Source organism: Bubalus bubalis, chromosome 5 (assembly GCF_019923935.1).
Source record: "Bubalus bubalis isolate 160015118507 breed Murrah chromosome 5, NDDB_SH_1, whole genome shotgun sequence".
Taxonomy (NCBI): domain Eukaryota; kingdom Metazoa; phylum Chordata; class Mammalia; order Artiodactyla; family Bovidae; genus Bubalus; species Bubalus bubalis.
In genome coordinates this window covers 51,971,554-51,992,260 of record NC_059161.1, presented here as the reverse complement: position 1 = coordinate 51,992,260, position 20,707 = coordinate 51,971,554, and the positions used below count along the sequence as shown (strand labels likewise).

Genomic DNA, 20,707 nt, shown 5'->3' with positions numbered 1-20,707 from the left:
ATCAGGAGGCTCCCTTCCTCTGATTCTCTAAACCACTAACAGTGTTTACTACAGAGGAGCTCCTGTTTCCTGGACTACGTAAGAGGTGGCCCCGAAATCATGTAGGTGCCTTCCCGGTGCAGAAGAGGGGTGCAGCCAGAATCCCAGGAACACTGGCCTTTAGGTGACAAATGGGAAGAAGCGGAGGTTAAGGAGAAGATGAAAGTCCCTAAAGGCTCAGAAGGAAGTCGGGAGAGGATGCTGGAGGCCAGTGCAGCAGAGGATTTCAAGAAGGAAGTTGCAAACAGGATCAGTATGGCAAAGCAGTCCAGGATGCAAATGTGTCAATGGTTAACCACAGAGACTGTTGGTAACCTTTGGCGAGGGCAGAAGCCAGCCTGGCACTGTAGCGGCAAGAAGTCTGGGGCTTCCTGAGTAGCTTGTGTGTGTGATGGAAAGGAAATGGGGCAAAAGTTATTAGGACTCAGGAGATGGAACCTTTTTTAAGATGGAAAGTGAGTGGGACTTCCGTGGTGGTCCAGTGGCTAAGACTCTGTGCTCCCAAAGCAGGGGGCCCGGGTTGATTCCTGGTCAGGGAACTAGATCCCACATGCTGCAACTAGATTCTGTGTGCCGCAACTAATGATGCTGAACTGAAGAGCGAAGATCCTGCACTGCAGCCAAATAAAAAAAAAACATATATATATATACACATAGGATGGAACGTGAACATGCTTACATGGGAAGGGAAGGGCGGCCAGGGAGGAAAGAGAACCTGAACGATGCGGGGAGGATCTGGGGGATGGGGATGGAATGGGACGGGTGGAAGCAAGGCAGAGGTGAGGTGACGTAGAGCAGAGATGAAGGACTTTCTCTCCAGAAGCACCTGTCAGCCCAAGTGTAGAAACAAAATCAAGGGTGTTTTCTCCTCCTCTTCCAAACCCTCATTTTATGGAGGCAGCAGTCTTGTCTGTACTTTGGTAGCAGTGTGGTTCCACGAGAGCAAGTGTTAACAATAAAACCAGCTGGATAGAAGAAAATTCTCCATAAAAGTCAACAGCAGCAAAACTAGCCAAAAAAAAAAAAAAAAAAAAAAAAAACAAACAAAAAAACTCCTTTGACAAAGGAGGCAAGAATATACAATGGATTAAAGACAATCTCTTTAACAAGTGGTGCTGGGAACTCTGGTCAACCACTTGTAAAAGAATGAAACTAGAACACTTTCTAACACCATACACAAAAATAAACTCAAAATGGATTAAAGATCTAAACGTAAGACCAGAAACTATAAAACTCCTAGAGGAGAACATAGGCAAAATACTCTCTGACATACATCACAGCAGGATCCTCTATAACCCACCTCCCAGAATATTGGAAATAAAAGCAAAAATAAACAAATGGGACCTAATTAACCTTAAAAGCTTCTGCACATCAAAGGAAACTATTAGCAAGGTGAAAAGACAGCCTTCAGAATGGGAGAAGATAATAGCAAATGAAGCAACTGACAAACAACTAATCTCGAGAATATACAAGCAACTCCTACAGCTCAACTCCAGAAAAATAAATGACCCAATCAAAAAATGGGCCAAAGAACTAAATAGACATTTCTCCAAAGAAGACATACAGATGGCTAACAAACACATGAAAAGATGCTCAACATCACTCATTATCAGAGAAATGCAAATCAAAACCACTATGAGGTACCATTTCACACCAGTCAGAATGGCTGCGATCCAAAAGTCTACAAGTAATAAATGCTGGAGAGGGTGTGGAGAAAAGGGAACCCTCTTACACTGTTGGTGGGAATGCAAACTAGTACAGCCACTATGGAGAACAGTGTGGAGATTCCTTAAAAAACTGGAAATAGACCTGCCTTATGATCCAGCAATCCCACTGCTGGGCATACACACTGAGGAAACCAGAAGGGAAAGAGACACATGTACCCCAATGTTCATCGCAGCACTGTTTATAATAGCCAGGACATGGAAGCAACCTAGATGTCCATCAGCAGACGAATGGATAAGAAAGCTGTGGGTACATATACACAATGGAGTATTACTCAGCCATTAAAAAGAATACATTTGAATCAGTTCTAATGAGGTGGATGAAACTGGAGCCTATTATACAGAGTGAAGTAAGCCAGAAAGAAAAACACCAATACAGTATACTAACGCATATATATGGAATTTAGAAAGATGGTAACAATAACCCTGTGTACAAGACAGCAAAAGAGACACTGATATATAGAACAGTCTTATGGACTCTGTGGGAGAGGGAGAGGGTGGGAAGATTTGGGAGAATGGCATTGAAACATGTAAAATATCATGTATGAAATGAGTTGCCAGTCCAGGTTCGATGCACGATACTGGATGCTTGGGGCTGGTGCACTGGGACGACCCAGAGGGATGGAATGGGGAGGGAGGAGGGAGGAGGGTTCAGGATGGGGAACACATGTATACCTGTGGCGGATTCATTTTGATATTTGGCAAAACTAATACAGTTATGTAAAGTTTAAAAACAAAATTAAAAAAAAAAAAAAAAACAAAAAACTCCTCTGGTGGCTCAGCGGTAGAGTCTGCCTGTCAATGCAGGAGACAAAGGAGACTCGAGTTTGATCCCTGGGTAAGGAAGACCCCCCTAGAGAAGAGCATGGCATTCCACTCTAGTATTCTTGCTAGAAAAGTCCCCACGGATGGAGGAGCCTGGCAGGCTACAGTCCACAGGGTCCTAAAGAGACATGCCTGAAGCGACTGGAGCACAAGCCAAAAAGGCGGGGGTGGTGGTGTCAATAGGTCTACATTTATGGTGAAATAATAGGAAGGCCTCTTGCAAAATGACTGGAGTAAACCGGGACATCAAAACAGGTCTCCGTGTGAATGAATGGTTAGCTCCAAATCTAATTTTGGTTCTACTGCAAATGATTTATGCTTTTAGGTAGGTACACTGTTTCCTTCTAACGTATTGTTAAAAGGCAGTGGAACTAGATGGCTGCAGGCTCCCTGGGCTCGGAGGCTTCCAGCCTGAGAAATTTCCATGAGTCAGCAACCCTGGGAACAGCCGCAGGGGCTCAGTCTGTTGGCTCTGCCCCCAGCCGGCAGCAGATCACCAGCAGCATGGCCACCTCCTCCCTGAGGTTGTTCTGAGTCTGGAGCTTGCCTTAGTCACTCTCTTTTCCTTTAAATTTGTCTCCAGAATTTGGGGCCCTTCTGGCCAGGATAGAGATCTTCGTATTATGGACACCAGAAGGAACTATGTCCCCTCCCAGAATGAAAGAACTGCCCAGGAGGGAAGAGGTTCTGTCATAAAACATCTCCGAGATCAGTTCATCTGGTCCAAGCTTCCCATTTCACAGGTTGAGATACACAAGCCACCCCCCAAAAGCTGTGTTTTGTGAACCTCACAGATGGTGTTAGCACGTGTGCGCCCTACACACGGGACAGGGTAGGTGGGTGGACAGGGCTGTCCTGGAAAGACCGGGAAACTGAGGGAAGAGGGAGGCAGCCTGTTCAGACACTAGCAATTAGTACACGGAGCCAGAATGTATTACAGAGATCTGCGGCACACCCATTTTGGGGCCAGAAGAAACAAAATCTTCCCTTTAATTTTCTGTGATCTCCATGGGTAGCTGGTCTATAGGTATAATATGAAGATTTCCCAAAGATGCTATAGAGGCATATAATCCCTCAGGCAGAAATAGTATTCACAGGATACTAATAAATGAAACATGAAGACAGTGTTTGCCACAGGATTTTTAATTCTTTAAGGGATTTAATTATATTAAAGAGCTAAATGAATCTGTTCCAAGAAAGATTCCATTCCCCTTTCACAGCCAGTTTCACAGGGAAACGTTTCTGGGGACAGGTAGCTGTCCTCAGAGACAATTAACTGAGGCTCCAGGCTATTGTTGTGGTTGCCTTATTCAAAAAGGCCGAACTCTGAGGAGTCCCTGACAATCACTGTGGGGGACAATGAGGCAGAAACCTCACAGATTGTTGAGAAAAGGACCTTAAAAAAAAAAATGGCAGAAAGAAGATGCTGGGAAGGTAGGTAGTCAAACAAAGGTCTTTGAGACTACAGACGAGAGGCTTATGGAATGCACGGCTCAAAGTATAATCACCGACTGGCTGTGACAAATTTTTGTCCTCATGAGACCTTGGACGCTGAAGCTAGTTCTCATTATAATCCGGAAGCCCAGTGGATGGATGTGGGAACATCATTGCTCTCTATTCCCTCTGTACTGTTTAAAAGGTTCAGCAATTTTGCTTATGCTGCAAGTACGAAAGCAAAAGCCTTCAGAAAATCAATCTAGGGACTTCCGTGGTGGTCTAGTGGTTAACAATCTGCCTTGCAATACAGGGGATGTGGGTTCCACCCCTGGTTGGGGAACTAAGATCCCACATGCCTCAGAGCAACTAAGCCCCCATGCCACAAGTACGAGCTCGCGCACTCGGGAGCCTGCGTCAGAACTAGAGTCCCTGCTGCTGCAATGAAAGCCCCATGACGCCAAGGACGGCCCTATGGAGCCCAATTAATTATTAAACAGAACAACACAAAAAAACCCGAGGAGGCGCTGCCTTTCCAAGTGACTCCTTCAACTGAGGGGGAAAAAAAAAAAAATCTGTCCAACCCAAAGAACTGGAAAAAATATTTGCATATCATTTTATCTGTGAAAGGACTGATACCCAGAATATATATTATAAAGAACGTCTACATCACAGCAACAAAAAATCAAACAACCAATTTAAAAAGTGGGCAAGAGATATGAACAGAGTTTATCCAAAGAAGACATACGTGGGTAAACCTTAAAGACATTATGCTAACTGAAGTAAACCATAAACAAAAAGAACAAATATTGCATGATTCTACCTATATGAAGTACACAGAGAAGTCAAATTCACAGAGAATGTAAAACAGTGATTACCAGGGGCTGGGGCAGGGAAGAAATGGGAGTTACTGTTTAATGGGGATGAAGTTTCAGTTTGGGATAAAGAAAAATTTCTAGAGATGGACATTGGTGATGGTTTCACAACCCATGAATATACTCAATGCCGCTGAAATGTACACTTAAGAATGGGTAATATGGGACTTCCTTGGTGGTGCAGTTGATATGAATCAATGCAGGAGGCACAGCTCAATCCCTGGTCTGGGGAGACTCCATGTATTTTTTAGGTTTCAGTTCAGTTCAGTCGCTCAGTCGTGTCTGACTCTTTGCGACCCCATGAATCACAGCACGCCAGGCCTCCCTGTCCATCACCAACTCCTGGAGTTCACTCAGATTCACGTCCATTGAGTCAGTGATGCCATCCAGCCATCTCATCCTCTGGCGTCCCCTTCTCCTCCTGCCCCCAATCCCTCCCAGCATCAGAGTCTTTTCCAATGAGTCAACTCTTCGCATGAGGTGGCCAAAGTACTAGAGTTTCAGCTTTAGCATCATTCCTTCCAAAGAAATCCCAGGGCTGATCTCCTTCAGAATGGACTGGTTGGTTACCATTCCTTTTTTTTGGCCATTAGCAAACACGTGGGATCTTAGTTCCTTGACCTCATGCACTGTCAGTTCGGAGCCTTAACCCACTGGACCACCAGGGAAGTCCCAATTCACCATTCTTAAGATGTAGAAATGCATTAAAATTGAGAAAAATAGTAACTTTCCTTGAGCCCATCTCAGAGCTATTACAAAGCATCTGAATAAACTGAATTCGAGGGGTTAAGAAACCCATCCCGGAAGATAAGGGCTGTACTGAGCATGCCAGTTATGCTGAGCATGGAAGAAAAAGGTGGGTGCCACTGGAGAAAAGGAAGAAAAACTAAAATTTTACAAGATTTTAAAAGCCAAGTGTGGGTGAGTGTATCAATTATGACAGCAGGGAGGACCAGAAAAGAACTCACACTCATGTGCAAACTCTTTTCTAGGCTGGGTCTCCAAAGGTACAGAGCAAGAGAGAGCCACCCCTGGCGGCACAGGCATGCCATTAAGGACCGACAGCTCTGTGGGGAACAGATATGGAAACCCGCCTCCTTCGAAGGAAACCTTTCCTCCACAGCCCAGGCAAAAAGCTATTCCAAAGCCACTAGGGAGGACATGAAGTATACTGCTGTAATGTTTTTACGCTGTACATAAAGTGTATAATATAGCTGAAAGTAGACTGTGATATATTAAAGACATGTTATGAACCCTAGCACAAATACTAAATAAACCAAAAAAGCTAAATATGAATGAGTGAGTCAACATGAGAATTCCCAAAAAGGCAGTAAAAGAGAGGGAAAATCATCCAAAGAATAGACCCAACAAAGACAAAATAGCAAGATTATAGATGTAAATATAACTCTACCATCAAGAATTAAATGTAAATTGCCTGAACACTCCCATTAAGAGCAAATGATCAGACTGGATTAAAAAAATCCATCTATATGCTATCAACAAGAAACCCACTTTAAATATAAAGACATAGGTTAAAAGTAAAAACATGGAGTAAGATATATTCTGTACACATTAAAAGAAAGCGTAAGTGGTAGTACCAATACCAGATGAAAGAGACTTTAGGACAAGGAATGTAACTTAGGCATGAAGACATGCATAATTAAAAAATAGGTCAATCAATCTAAATTTATCCAGACATAACAATCATAAATGTGGATACCCAAAAATAGAGCTTCAAAATACATAATCTAAAAATTGATTAAAAAAAAAAAGGATTCAAAATAGACAAACTCAGAATTTAGTTAAAGGCTTCAACACTCCTTTGTTGGTAATTGATAGATCAAGTGTACATAAAATCAGTCAGGATAGAGAAGACCTTAACACCACTATCATGGAGAAGGAAATGTCAACCCACTCCAGTACTCTTGCCTGGGAAATCAATCCCATGGACGGAGGAGCCTGGAGGGCTACAGTCCATGGGGTCGTGAAAGAGTCGGATACGACTTAGCGACTAATCTTTACCACCATTACCAAGCTACTAGACCTGCTTGACATTTACAAAACATTCTACCCGACAACAGTAGATGACACATTCTATTTAAGTGAACATGGAATATCTACCAAGAGAGATTATTCTGGGATCTAAAACAAGTCTCAATAAAAAGGTTTGAAATATACAAAATATGTTCTTTGGCTACACAGAATTAAATTAGAAATCAGCAATAGAAAACATTTGGGAAATTCCCAAATATCAGGAAATGAAACAAAGCACTTTAAAATAATAACTTATGTATCAAAGACGACATCACAAAGGAAATGAGAAAATATTTTAAATAAATGCAAAAAATTCTCTCAATATATCAAACTTATAGAATGTAGATAAAGCAACATTTAGAGGAAAACTCATAGCTTCAAATGATTAGATAAAGATCTCCAATTGAAAAACCTAGGCTTTAAAAAAACAAAACAAAACTAAGCTACCTTAGGAAATTGAGGGATTGTATATGGAAACAAATTAAACCCAAAACAAGCCAAAGGAAAGAAGTAATAATAAGAGGTAAAATCAATTACATTAAAAAAAAAATCAATGAAACCAATAGCTGATTCTTTAAAAAGATAGATCCTGAGACATTAAGTGAACACTAGGAAATATTACTAATACATTTATGCCAATCAATGACAGTTTGGTAAAATGGGGCAAATTCCTTCGAAGTATCAAACTACTAAAACTCATTGTTGGTTGTTTAGTTGCTGTCGTGTCAGACTCTTCTGAGATCCCATGGACTGTCCTGCCACGCTCCTCTGCCCATGGGATTTAATAGGCAAGAATACTGGAGTGGGTTGCCATTTTCTTCTCTAGAGGATCTTCTTGAACCAGGGATCAAACCCACATCTCCTGCTTGGAAGGAGCCACCAGGGAAGCCTGAAAGCTAAAGCTCACTCAAAAAGAAAGAGAATCTGAATTAGCTCTCATAATCAAAGAAATTAAGTTCACAGTTAAAAAAAAGAAAAAAGAAAATTCAAGACCAAGATAGCTTCTCTGGAGATTTCCACTAACATTTAAGGAAGAAATAACAACCCTCACACACTCTTCCAGAAAACAGACGAGCGTATACTTCCCAACTCATTTTAGGAGACCTCCATTACTCTTGATACCAAAACCAGACAACAGTATCATCAGAAAACAAAGCTACTTTTCAATATTCCTCACAAACATAGAAATAATTTTAGCAAATTGAATCCAGCAATATATTAAAAAGATCATTACCAAGTGGAGTTTATCCTGAAAATGCAGCAGAGTTGGTTCAATATTCAAAAAGCAATCAATATAATTCACTGTATCAACAGGCCAATAAAGAACAGTCATGTACAGCTCATCTCCATAGATGAAGAAACACATTTGGCAATATTCAACATATAAGCTCTCAGCAAACCAACAGAAGAGGACTTTCTCAACTTGATAAAAACCTATGGCTATCATAATCTTAAATGGTTAAAGACTAAATCTCTTCTCTGGAGTCCAGAAAGATGTCTCACTCCTACCGCTCCTTTTAAAAGGAGTGTTCTGCAGGGTGTTGAGTGTTTAGACAGTGTGCACCCTGAGCAGTCAGGGTGAACTGCCGACCTCCTTTTTTGGGAACTGCACTCAGCATCTCACATCAAGCTATCATAGCTGAGCATCTCAGCTTTATCTTGATTTATTTTGTACAGCTGTTAGCAAGGTATGTCCTAATGTAACTGCTTTATTTTTATACACTTCAGCTTATGAAATGTCTCGGAGGAATGCTCTACTTTCAGTGGATAAACCTGGATATGGTCAACTAATTTTTTGGGGGGGTCAACTGATTTTTGACAAAGATGCCAAAACAATTCAAAAGAGGAAACAATAAGTGGACATTTATGTGCAAAAACAAAACAAAAACTATAACCTTACATTATGTACAAAAACCAACTTGAAATTGATCATAAAGTTAAAATGTAAAACCTAAACTATAAAACTTCCAAAGAAAATATAACAGGAAAACCTTGAGTTAGGCCAGAAACCATAAATCATAAAAGAAAAAAGTTGATAACTGAACTTCATTACATTAAAATGCCCACTCATCAAAAGGCACTGTTAAGAAAATGAAAAGACAAGTCAAACACTGGGAGAAAATATGTGCAAAACCCATTCCTGTAAAAGGGCTGCATCCTGAAATATAAGGAACTCTTACAAGTAAACATTAAGAAAAAGGCCAGAAAAGGGGCAAAAAGTGTGAACTAATACTTCATCAAATGATAGCCATGGATGGCAAATAAGCACATGAACAGATGCTCAACATATACTGAACTGCAAATGAAAACCCCAATGAGGTACTACCTATTAAATGGCCAAACTGACCATTTAAACTGACAAAGTGCTAGTGAGGATATGAAGCTACTAGAAATCTTAGTGTTGGTGGGAACGCAAAATGGTAAAGCTACTTTGAAAAGCAGTCTGGTAGTTTTGTTAAAACTGACAAATTCTAATGGCAAAGACTAGAAACCTAAATATCTTATACTAGTGAAGTTACACAACCCATTCACTGAGAGGCCAAAAATAAACTGAAACATCTATGACTTCAACAAGGATTTTCAACAAGGATTCCAAAGCTATTCAATGGAGAAAGAGCAGTCTCTTCAAGAAATGGTGCTGGGACAACCACACACTAAAGAACAAAGTTGGACCCCCCCTTATCTAACTTTATATGTAAAAATTAGCTCGAGGGGCTTCCCTGGTGGACTGTCCAGTAGTTCCAATGCAGGGGACGGAGGTTCAATCCCTGGTCAGGGAACTAAGTCTACTAAGCCTGCAACTAGCCAGCACGCTGCAACCAAGATAGCATGTCGCAACCGAGACTTGATTCAGCCAAATAACTTTAAAAAACAGGTCTTAAATATAAAACTATCAAACTATTAGAAGCAAGGGCTTCCCTGGTGGCTCAGATGGTAAAAAACCCAACTGCAATGTGGGAGACCAGGATTCGATCCCTGGGTTGGGAAGATCCGCTGGAGGAGGGCATGGTAACCCACTCCAGTATTCCTGCCTGGAAAACCCCATGGACAGAGGAGCCTGGTGGGCTACAGTCTATGGGTTCACAAAGAGTCAGACACGACTGAGTGACTAAGCACAGCACATTAGAAGCAAACATATAGATAAATTTCATGACCTTGGATTTGGAAGTAGACCCCTGTATTTGATACCAAAATCACAAGCAACAAAAGAATAAGATAAACCAGAATTCATAAAAAGTGACAAAAGTTTGTGTGTCCAAGGGACATTAACAAGAATGTGAAAAGACAACTTCGAGAATAGGGGAGAATATTTAAAAATCGAATAAGGGTTTAATATCCAGGATTCAGAACAAACTCTTAAAACTCAGACACAAAAGACAAACAACTCAATTTAAAAACGGGCAATGGAGGGACTTCCCTGGTGGTCCAGTGGTTAGGACTCCACCTTCCAATGCAGGGGCTGTGGGTTCCATCCCCAGCCAGGGAGCTAAGATTGCACATGCCTCATGGCCAAAAACCAAAGCCAGAAGTAGAAGCAACACTGTAACAGCTTCAATAAAGACTTTAAAAAAGAAAAAAAAGAGGGCAATGGACCTGAATAGACCTTTCCCCAAAGAAGATACAGAAATGGCTAACAAGTACTTGAAAGAGATAACCAACATCACTGGTCACGATGAGATACTACTTCACATCCACTACGATGGCCTTAAAGAAAAAAGAAAAGAGGGGCTGTGGAGAAACAGGAATGCTCACGAGTTGTTGGCGGAATGTAAAATGGTACCGCCACGGCAGGAAACAAATGTGGCAGTTCCTTAAGAAGCTAAACGTAACACTCTCACGTGATGCAGCCATTCTACTCCTATATACCCAGAAGAACCAAAAATAAATATTCAAATAAATACCTGTTCACAAATGTTCATAACAACACTATTCACAACAGCCAGAAGGTACATCAGCAAGTAAAGAGATAAACTGTGGTATATCCATACAATGGATTAGCATTCAGCCACAAAAAACATACGAAGTACTGATACTTTCCATAAATATAACTTGGATGAACCTTGAAAACATGCTTTGTGAAAGACACAAAGCATCACATATTATATGATTCCTTATATATGAAATATCTACCAGGCAAATCCATAGAGAGAATGGATTAGTGGTTGTCAAGCCAAGGGATGGGAGGAGCAGAGAACGGGCTCCTTTTTAACAGCTATGGGTGTTCTTCTGGGCAGGTGGAAAAATTTTAGAGGCACTGGTTGCACACTGTAAGCATCACTGAATCACACACTTTAAAATGATTAAATGTCACTGAATTGTATACTTTAAAATGATTAACTGTATATGGTTTTCATCTAATAAAAAGAAAAAATGCATTGGTCTATCCAATGACATATATATTTATATAAAAAAGTAAAGCTATTATGTATTTTTTGTTGTTGACAACCAGTGCTTTTAATTACATTATACAGCATTCTGACCTCTGCCTATGGCTTAGTGGAGACTGAGAACCGTGAACCAGCCAGGCTATTAGGTATTGATAGAAGACTACGAAAGTAAAATTTTAAGTTGAAAAGCTGTCAAGTATATACAGTAGGGGAGAATTTATAAATATGTACTTATTTACTTGGTTTTACATAACACAAATGAAACCTGTAATATTGCTTGCCGTCAGAGAGCAAGGTGAGTGGCTGGCAACAGGGTAGAAGCTATTTTTTTTTTTTTTTGAAATGACAAGTTATTTAATTAGGTTCTTTGCAAGAAGTTCAGAACACTACTTTGTGAGGATAAATTCCATTTGTGAGAGCAAACACGGAGCGGAGGTAGCCCTGGAGCTGAGGGACAGCTTTGATTCTTCGCAGAATTTGTGAGTCCACAGCTTTCTGATCAACCTTGCGCTGCTCTGTGATCTCGTATTTCTCTCTCTCTGTGTCAAAGATCTCGCCCTCCTGGTGTCTGGGTTTACGCAGCTTCTTCTTCTTGAAGTAAGTGTCAGTGAGATGTTCTGGGATTTTCACACCACTGATAGCGATTTTGGTGGAGGTGGCAATGACAAATTTCTGGTGTGTTCTACGCAGAGAACTCGATTGAGGGATAGAGGCCCAGTCACAAGTAGCAAGCCACTGCCCAGCTGCTTCAGGAAAACGACCCTCTTGCCTCTGTGGCGCCCAGTGAGGATGATCAGAATGGTCCCAGGAGTGATGCTGGCACGCAGCTTCCGCACATGCTTACTGAAGGGTTTTTTGCCATGACTCAACAGTTTCCGAGGCACATCTTCAGTAGGGTAATACCTAGGCATTTTGCGAAGTTTGACCACTCGGGTACCACCATTCTTGTCTCCACCAACTGGTTTTGTGACAGTAGCAAGAACACGAACCTTCTTTTTCTTTTCGACCTTGGATTTAGCTGCTGAATACTTTCTCTTGTACAAGGCCTTTCTGGAGTACATGGCTGATCGGGAATATCTGCCAATTCCTCTGACCAGGACAGGATTTCGGCTGCAGTGAGGCTTCCCCCTTCTTAACTTTCTTCACCTTTTCCACCTTTTTAGCCTTTTTGCCAGCATCAGCCTTCTTGGCTTCAGGTTTTTTCTCCTTAGTATCTGGCTTCTCAGCCTTTTCACCCGCCATCTTGCAAGATGGGAAAGAGCGAAGCTATTTTTTTTATATAAGCCTGTACCTATGTATTGTTGTACCTTTTGTATTTTGAACCATGTAAATGCATTAATATTAAAAAAAACTAAGAGAAAAATAAAGTTAACATGGAAAAGCAAAGTACAAAGCTAATCAAAACAATTTTGAAGATTAAGGGGAGATAGGACCTTCACTCTCCCAGATATTTAGACTTGTATAAGAGTAGACCAAACAAAAAACAAACAGAGAAAAGTCCCCAAACAAACACACTTACAGTATGAATACATACTATGTTTCGTCTCTATGTACCAGACTCATATAAACAAATAAATATACAAATTCACACAGGGTAACTAGTCTATGAAAGATAGTGGAATAATCTTAGTTATCCCTATAGAAAAATAAAGTAGTAACTCCTACCTCACCCCAAAAATAAATTTCATGTGTACCTGAGACACAAAACACATTTTAAAGAAGAGAATCTTTATAACCTCTGGGCTGAGGAAAACTTCTTAAAGTGGATATGGAAAACACAAACTGTGAAAGTTTAATAAATTTAAAGCAAAAATTTCTAAATAGTAAAAGACATTATAGAGTAAAAAGACAATCTGAGGTCTGGCATCAGTTATTTGGTTGCAAATGACCAAAAATAAATGGTAGGATCCAGAATATTTAAAGTACTCTTACAAATCAAGAAAAAAAGCACAAGATAAGGGATATAAATATGCACTTCATAAATGGCCAATAACATAAAGAGATGCTTATCCTCACTGGTTATTAAGGACATGCAGTTAAACCACACATAAGGTTTTAGTTTTACCTCCATCCAATTGGTAAAATACCAAAATCTGACAATTGTCACTACAGATGTGGAACAAAGGCACCTTTGTATATTGCTTTTGGGAATGTAAATCGACACAATCATTTGAAGAATGATTCCACATCATTTAGAATAGTTGCAGATTCATACAGCTTAAGACTTAATTCTATTTCTTGATATATACACAGGAAACTGTTGCATATGAGTACAAACAGACACATACAAGAACATTTATAGTAGTGGAAACCTGAGAACAACCCTAAAAATCCAAAAGCAGGAGAATGACTCCATGGTGTTATACAGTACCCACATGATGAATTACTCTCAGCATAGAGCTATATGAAGCTGATAACTAAAAAAAAAGCAGATCAGAAAAAACCAAACTATCAAATGATAACATTTTATATAAAATCAAAAGCATTCTGCAAAAGCAAACTATTTTGGCAACCAAACTTTTCTGGCAACACACAATTATTATAAAAGTCATATGGAATGATAAACACCAAAATTAGAATAACGATTATCTTTGGGAGCAAGATAGAGGAATGGTAATCAGGGAAGGTACACAGGGCTCAACTCTTTCATTCGTTTTATTACTTTGGCAAGATCTGAAGCAAATAGGGTAAAAGGGCACATGTGACCAAAGGGGGTTGTGGGTACATGAGTGCTCATATTATGTTCTATACTTTAATGTACACTAGAATTGTATCATAATTGAAAATGAGAAAAAAAGATCAGAAGGAAAATTCCCAAATGATAACTATCATTTCCTAGTTGTAGGTTTATATTTTCCTCTATGCATACTGTCTAAATCTTCTATAATAAATGGGTATGGCTTTTATAATGGGAAAAAAAGTCAATGAAAGTTATATATTTTAAAACTCACCTGATAAATTCAAGTCTGCTAACTGTCCACTAGAATCCATTTCCTTTTCCTAATAGCCACAGACAAGAGTGCCCAGCAAGAGACACTGTAGCCAGAGGAAGCCATGTAACTAATGGAAAATGATCCATGAAATAAGGGTTTTCCCCTTCAAATTAGACATGAGTCCCACCCCCCTCCCCTGGTTGAATCAGGAGTGTGATCCCTGCAAGCATGAGTCAACCATGCACACAAAAACAAGACTCAAGACCCTCACTCAGGACAATGGAGCAGTAACATTGTAAGAATCTGGGGCTCTGGGAATGCTGGAGCCCACTTGCCCTGCAACATTTGCCTTCTTTGGCCTGACTGAGATCCCAAACTATTTTTCTTGAACTACTTTATTTTTGAGTCTCTGTTGTCCCAGATTAGCCAGTATTCTAATCAATAATGGCAGGAAAGACAACTTAAGGGTTGCACCTTCCATTTCTTCTCTTGAAGTTACCATTTAAGAACAAAGAACTGTCTCTTAGAAAGGCCATCTAAAAACTACATTAACAAATCAGTGGCTGAGTCTCCACCAATTAATCCCCAATAAGATTTTTTCATGAAATACAACCACCTAAAGATTAAATTCATATGGAAGAAAGATACAAAAATAGCCAAGAAAAAGTATCAAAAGAACAGAGGAGATTTACCATGTATCAAAATGTATTTTAAAACTATAGTAAAGTGTAGTATTAGCACACAAATGGCCAAATAAATGGAACAGAATTCAGAAACAAACTCATATATATATGGAAATAACCAAAACAAAGGAAAAAACTCAATAAAACTGACAATAGTTTATAACATCTACAACCAGACACATACACACACACAAAAAACACCATAAACAAAATTAACAAACCAGCAATAAACTGAGAGAAAACACTTAAGATATAATGTATGATCAGTATATAAACTGTATTTTTAAATGCTAATAAATCAATATAAAATTACCCAGCTGAAAATGGGTAAAGGACATAAACAGGCAATTTACAGAAGAGGAAATGCATATAAGCAATAAAAATAGATGTTTAATTTTACTAGTTAACTGGGAAATACACAAAATTTCATTTTTCCCCCATCAGATTAACCAAAATTAAGTCTGATAAAAGAGAAAAAAGCAGTATTCTCATACATTACCAACCTTAGTGTACTAGAGGGAAAAGTAGTCAACCACTTGGAAGCACCATTGGTAGGGTCTATTAAAATTAAAAATGCACAGAATTTATCCAGCCAATTCCACTACTTGGAATCTACTCTTGAAAAAGTCATGCACATTAGCAGAGACATATAAGAGAGTGTTCACTGGAACATCATTTATAATAAAAAGTTAGAAGTAACTGAAAAACATTCACTAACAAAAAATGGCCAGAGTCACTCCACAGCACACACGGCAGGCTGAGAGAACACGGGAGACCCATACTAACCAACAGGAAACGCTCCAAACACAACCTGAAAAAGTAAGCTGCAAAGTGCAGACCTTTCAGAAACATGTTTACATTTCTGTATTTTGCCATGCTCCCCCTTCAAAAAAGTCATGTTATCTGTCATATTAATGATCATAGAAAAGGGTAAAAATTGTTATAATTGTACAGATATGCCAGAAAGGTTTAAAAAAAATCAGCAACTGTAACCGAATTTGTACTTGCTCTTTTCAGAAACAGACAAGTCACCAGTTCACTGCAGGGTTGAACTGAGCCACCACACACAAGCTTCCATCACAGATGAGTAACTGCTGTTTATACTTTACCTACGTTTGGACTGCTTGAGTCCAAATGCCAATGTCAGTTCTGGAAATGTCATCCACTTGGTTTTCTGGTACAAAATTAAGTACCCTAATCAATTCACATCTTACAAGTGGCATGTCAACTAATAAAAATAGAGTCAGTGCCTCCATCTTTAATTATAAAACAAATCAGGTAACATAATAAGCACCTGAAAAATGTAATACACTCCAAGGTGTTGAAGTAATAATCAACTTGGTCTTAAAAAACTTTCAGTAAGAAAGCTGAAGAACCCTAGGCAAATGTATGGGGATGGAAGTCCAATATTGATTCAAAGATGTTTTTATGGTCAAGGCTCCGTAGCATGGTTTCCAAGATGTGCTCACATATCAACAACTCTCTAACTGTTCCATGATCTGCCAGCATGGTAGCAACAAACTACACGGGGGTAAAAAAACCTGGTAACCTCATTGAGCCCTCGGAATTTCCAAAGGGGAAAAAAATTTAATGTCCAAGTCTCCTGACATTTCAGTGGGGTCATTTTAAGAACAGTTTGTGGCATCTCATATCACACTGACTGTGGCATGCCTCGCACTGCTGCTTCCCCAGGTGCTGCACCTCAGGAGACATTTTAAAGTAGCGTATTCCGTCTTCGAGGAATATGCTATACCAACAGTTTGACAGGGGAAATATAGTAAGCCATTTTAAATAAAAGTCAGTTGTCTTCCCTTCCATCAAGAAATCGGAGATTCCCTAATGGCTCAGATGGTGAAGATTCTGGAGGCAGTGCAGGAGACCTGGGTTCGATCTCTGGGATGGGATGCAACCTGCTCCAGTGTTCTTGCCTGGAGAAAACCACGGACAGAGAAGCCTCATGGGTTACAGTCCATGGGGTCACAAAGAGTCGGATACAACTAAGCAACTAACACTTTCACAAGCTACAGGACACTTTCAAAAAAAAAAAAGTCTGAAAAACTGTTAACCTATTTTAACAAACTAGGGTAATCCACGGCAGAAACAAAATAATCAGTCAACAATAGTTTGTTATTGTTTAACTTTTTAAAACAGACCATTTACAACATTTCTTTTCCTCCTACCCAAATGATGAAATACAGAACTAATGCTTCAGAGAATAACTATATTAATGAAACATCAACAAGTTACAGATAAACATTTTAATTGATTAAATATATTATTTTCAAGATCTTTTGGAAATCGCACTTGTAATATTCTATTCAACAGCCAAAGGCAATAAAAAAAGTTTAAAACCAAAAATGTTCTGACATGAACATGTGACAGGAATTGCTGCTATGTGAAGTAACATACACTGCTCCCAGGAACAATATTTTTAGAGAATAATTCATCTTAACATGTGCAAGGACAAATCTGTAATCAAAGGCTGGAAGAAATATATATTAGTGCCTGCTTTTTAAAAGTTTATTTTACATTTTAAATACAGTATTTTCTCATAAAAAAAAAAAAAAATGCCAGGAGGTGCCTAACCCCATGGTTTCTATACCATATACACGAGATCTGATGGACAATGTGGCAAACCTTCTGAATGTAACAGAATGAACACCTATTAGCTGGGGCTACTGAATCGAAATTAAAAAAACGCAAATTAAGCACTGCTTAGGAGAAAATAATCCAGTTTCCGAATAACCAAAAGAGGAAAAGAGTTAGATATGTACAAAACCAGGTATTAAAAAAACAGAAAAAAAAAATGCAGCACACAAAAAACAAACAGCCCCTTATGTAGTGAACTGTATACACTGCAGCTAATCAATGGAAACAAACCCTCCTACAAGAAGTGATTTATGATCAAAAATTTTAAAAATCTAAGTATCTCAGTAACATATAATAACAACATTGTGTGTATAATGCCATCTTTGTAATTTTCTATCTATACCATCCTTCTGAAAACAAGAATCTCTAGACTAGTCAATCACTTACACAAATTTTGAGGCAATTAATCCATATCTGTTTCCAGTAAGGAAAACAAAGATGTACCTCCTTCCATCAATGAAGACATAATACAGATTAAAGCTATAAAAAAATTTAAGCATGGCCATATGCATTTCCAATTCTTTCTATTAAGTAATTCCCAACTGGGATCATGTAGGATATGTGCCTAAGTAGTATCAAATCAAAAGAAAATGGACTATCTCTGGCAGTGATTTCCATATTAGTGCAACGTTATTCACCATACACTGAATTATATTTAAATGACCTTATATATTTTAATTCAGTAGGTGCCAATTTGTTTACAAAATCCCTAACTATATGCTTGTGTAGAAAACAGTTTCAATTTGAGATGCTCTATAAAGCTAAATCAAGACAAAAATGAATTACTTTTTTGCTTTGCTACTGGTAGTATAAATACCAGATGAGGAGAAAAGGGCCAAGGGTTTGTGGAGGCTTGCTAAGATGGATGTTTTCAGTGTTCTATGTGTCTTGATACTTCAATTATCAATTAGGTTTGAACATTCTATATTAACATTATTCAGAAAATAATTATCTGTAACATAGCTCTGAACTAAACAGCCGTACCCAAAGCAAAACAATCTGGGTCATTCAGAATAAGATCAAATTGAGGCAATTTCTTTTCTATTATAATCTGTGACATCTTAAGTTTCAAAAATGGTGACCTTCAATGAAAGTAAGATGTACCTCATGTAGACTATTACAGGATTTCAAATCAGAGGGCACTGTAAAGTAACTATGGGCTCTCAGAAAACACATAGAGCAGGCAGCAATGGACTAACCATCAGCCAGGTGGGGTCAACGTTGAGCTGTTTTATTTTGGAGACTTTAAAAGATTTAACATGTAGCTCGTGTAACATCAGCATCCACTCATGACTCTGCTGGTCAGCACCGAAGGGCTGGATGAGTCTGAGGAGTCCCTTTAACCCCAAAGTACTAATGCTCGAGAGTTTCAAGGAAATCCTGATTCCCAGCAAGAGTCCCAAACCATCAGACCAAAATCAATAGGGTAAACACTGACTGCAATGCTCCACGAAAGTCAAAGAAATTTCCAAATTAAATGCCATCTTCCGCTCAACCCTAGACTCCAGACTCTGTAACATCTTTATCTAGTATAATAGACTCTGTAGTAGACTGATTTTGACCTCCACAAAGAGTAGGAGTTGTCAAACTTGAGGAGGTAGACTCCTCTCCCTGGATATTGGTGGCTGCCGGCATACACCTCCTCATGACAGTCCCGCCGGTACACAGGCACAATCTCATCCAGCAGGGGCTTGTTGGCATTCTTTTTGGCCTTCTCTTCAGAACTGATGTTCTCTGTGAAAGAAAACAGAGACACGTCAGAGTGAAGAGATTCAGGAAAACCACACGTCTGCCGCAGGCATTTTAAACTCCAACCTTTCTTTGAGAAATTGCTCATTAGGAATTCTCTCAATCCATTCTACAACTTATGTGCATGTGAATGTGTATTGATTCCTTCTTGTATCTGAGCAGCTGCTATGTACCAAGCACAGCACTTTCTGGGCCCTGGGAGCCCAGTGGCAAGCATCTGGTGGCGGCAGCAGTCAGGAGCTTTCCTCCCTCTGTACTTGAACCACTGTTCCCCTTCCACATCCACTCAGTTCCTAACTCCTCTCAACAGGTAGGGCATCAGTCATTTGAGTAAGACCACAGAAAACGCTGCTGTGACCCTCTTCTTCCCAACAATATGTAAGTCCTCTCTTGTTTTAGGAATGGGGAGAAGGGAGCTTATGAGGACTATTATTTTCTATTGATCTTAAGTACAAAGAGAGAGGATGTTATTTTATTTTCTTAAATAAAATGAGAAAGACACAGAAAAGAGGTAGACATTCAGAGACACTCTGAAAATTCAATCACTTTCACTAGGTCTGTGTAACCCAGGGATGATCCCAGTGGCAAAAAATGGGCTTTGATTCTAGGTTTGCCCCAGGTTAATAGTTTTTTGAACTGTAATGATATGATGTTAGGAAAAAATACCTGTAGAAACCTGTAGGAATGAGAACTTATGAACCAGCTGAAAAGTTAGTTTAATATAGTAATATAAACAGCCTCAAGGAAAACAGTTGTTGTTTTTAGTCTCTTTTGAGACCCCATGGACTGTAGCCTGCCATGCTCCTCTGTCCATGGGATTTCCCAGGCAGGACTACTGGAGTGGGTTGCCATTTTCTTCTCCAGGGGATCTTCCTGACACAGGGTTGAACCTGCATCTCCTGCACTGACAGGCAGATTTGTTACTACTGAGCCACCAGGGAAGTCCCTCAAGGAAAACAGATCAAGGGAATATTCAGCATAGATTTTAAAAGACTTTCACGTTTGCAACATGGCAGAATGAATTACAGGCACATGAGTCAATTATGTGATGATTGTCAATGGCCACTATTAGGAATTTAAACCAGGAAGGTCTAAGAAACTCAGCTGAGAGGAGCTTAAGGAGACTTGTTACTAAAATGTGGCATCCTGGATGGGATCCTGGAACATTCAGAAAAACTAAGGAAATCTGAAGAAATATGGACTTTAGTTAATAATATATCAATACTGGTTCATTAGCTAAGATGAATATACCATGGGACAAGGTAAGATGTTAACAATAGGGAAAAACTGGGTTTCAGAACTCTTTGTACTATCTCGTGCAATACTTCTGTAAATCTAAAGCTATTCTAAATTAAAAAGTTTATTCAACAATAG

At 39.3% G+C, this 20,707-nt stretch overlaps 2 protein-coding genes across 2 annotated transcripts in view; both read right to left on the bottom strand.

Annotated features, from left to right (window-relative positions):
- Positions 1 to 11,643: 11,643 nt before the first annotated feature.
- On the bottom strand, positions 11,644 to 12,576 carry LOC102406744 (60S ribosomal protein L6-like). Its single transcript, XM_044943100.2, is given in 3 exon segments — positions 11,644 to 12,011; positions 12,014 to 12,446; positions 12,448 to 12,576. Coding segments are annotated over 3 exon segments (861 nt in total). The 5' UTR covers positions 12,562 to 12,576; the 3' UTR covers positions 11,644 to 11,697.
- A 4,602-nt stretch (positions 12,577 to 17,178) lies between these two features.
- The window catches only part of ACBD3 (acyl-CoA binding domain containing 3), a 38,853-nt gene continuing 35,324 nt past the window's right edge, over positions 17,179 to 20,707 (bottom strand). The window contains exon 8 of the mRNA XM_025286036.3: positions 17,179 to 19,318. Within this exon, the coding sequence (XP_025141821.2) occupies positions 19,107 to 19,318 (212 nt within the window). The 3' untranslated portion in view covers positions 17,179 to 19,106. The remainder of the gene's footprint in view (positions 19,319 to 20,707) is intronic.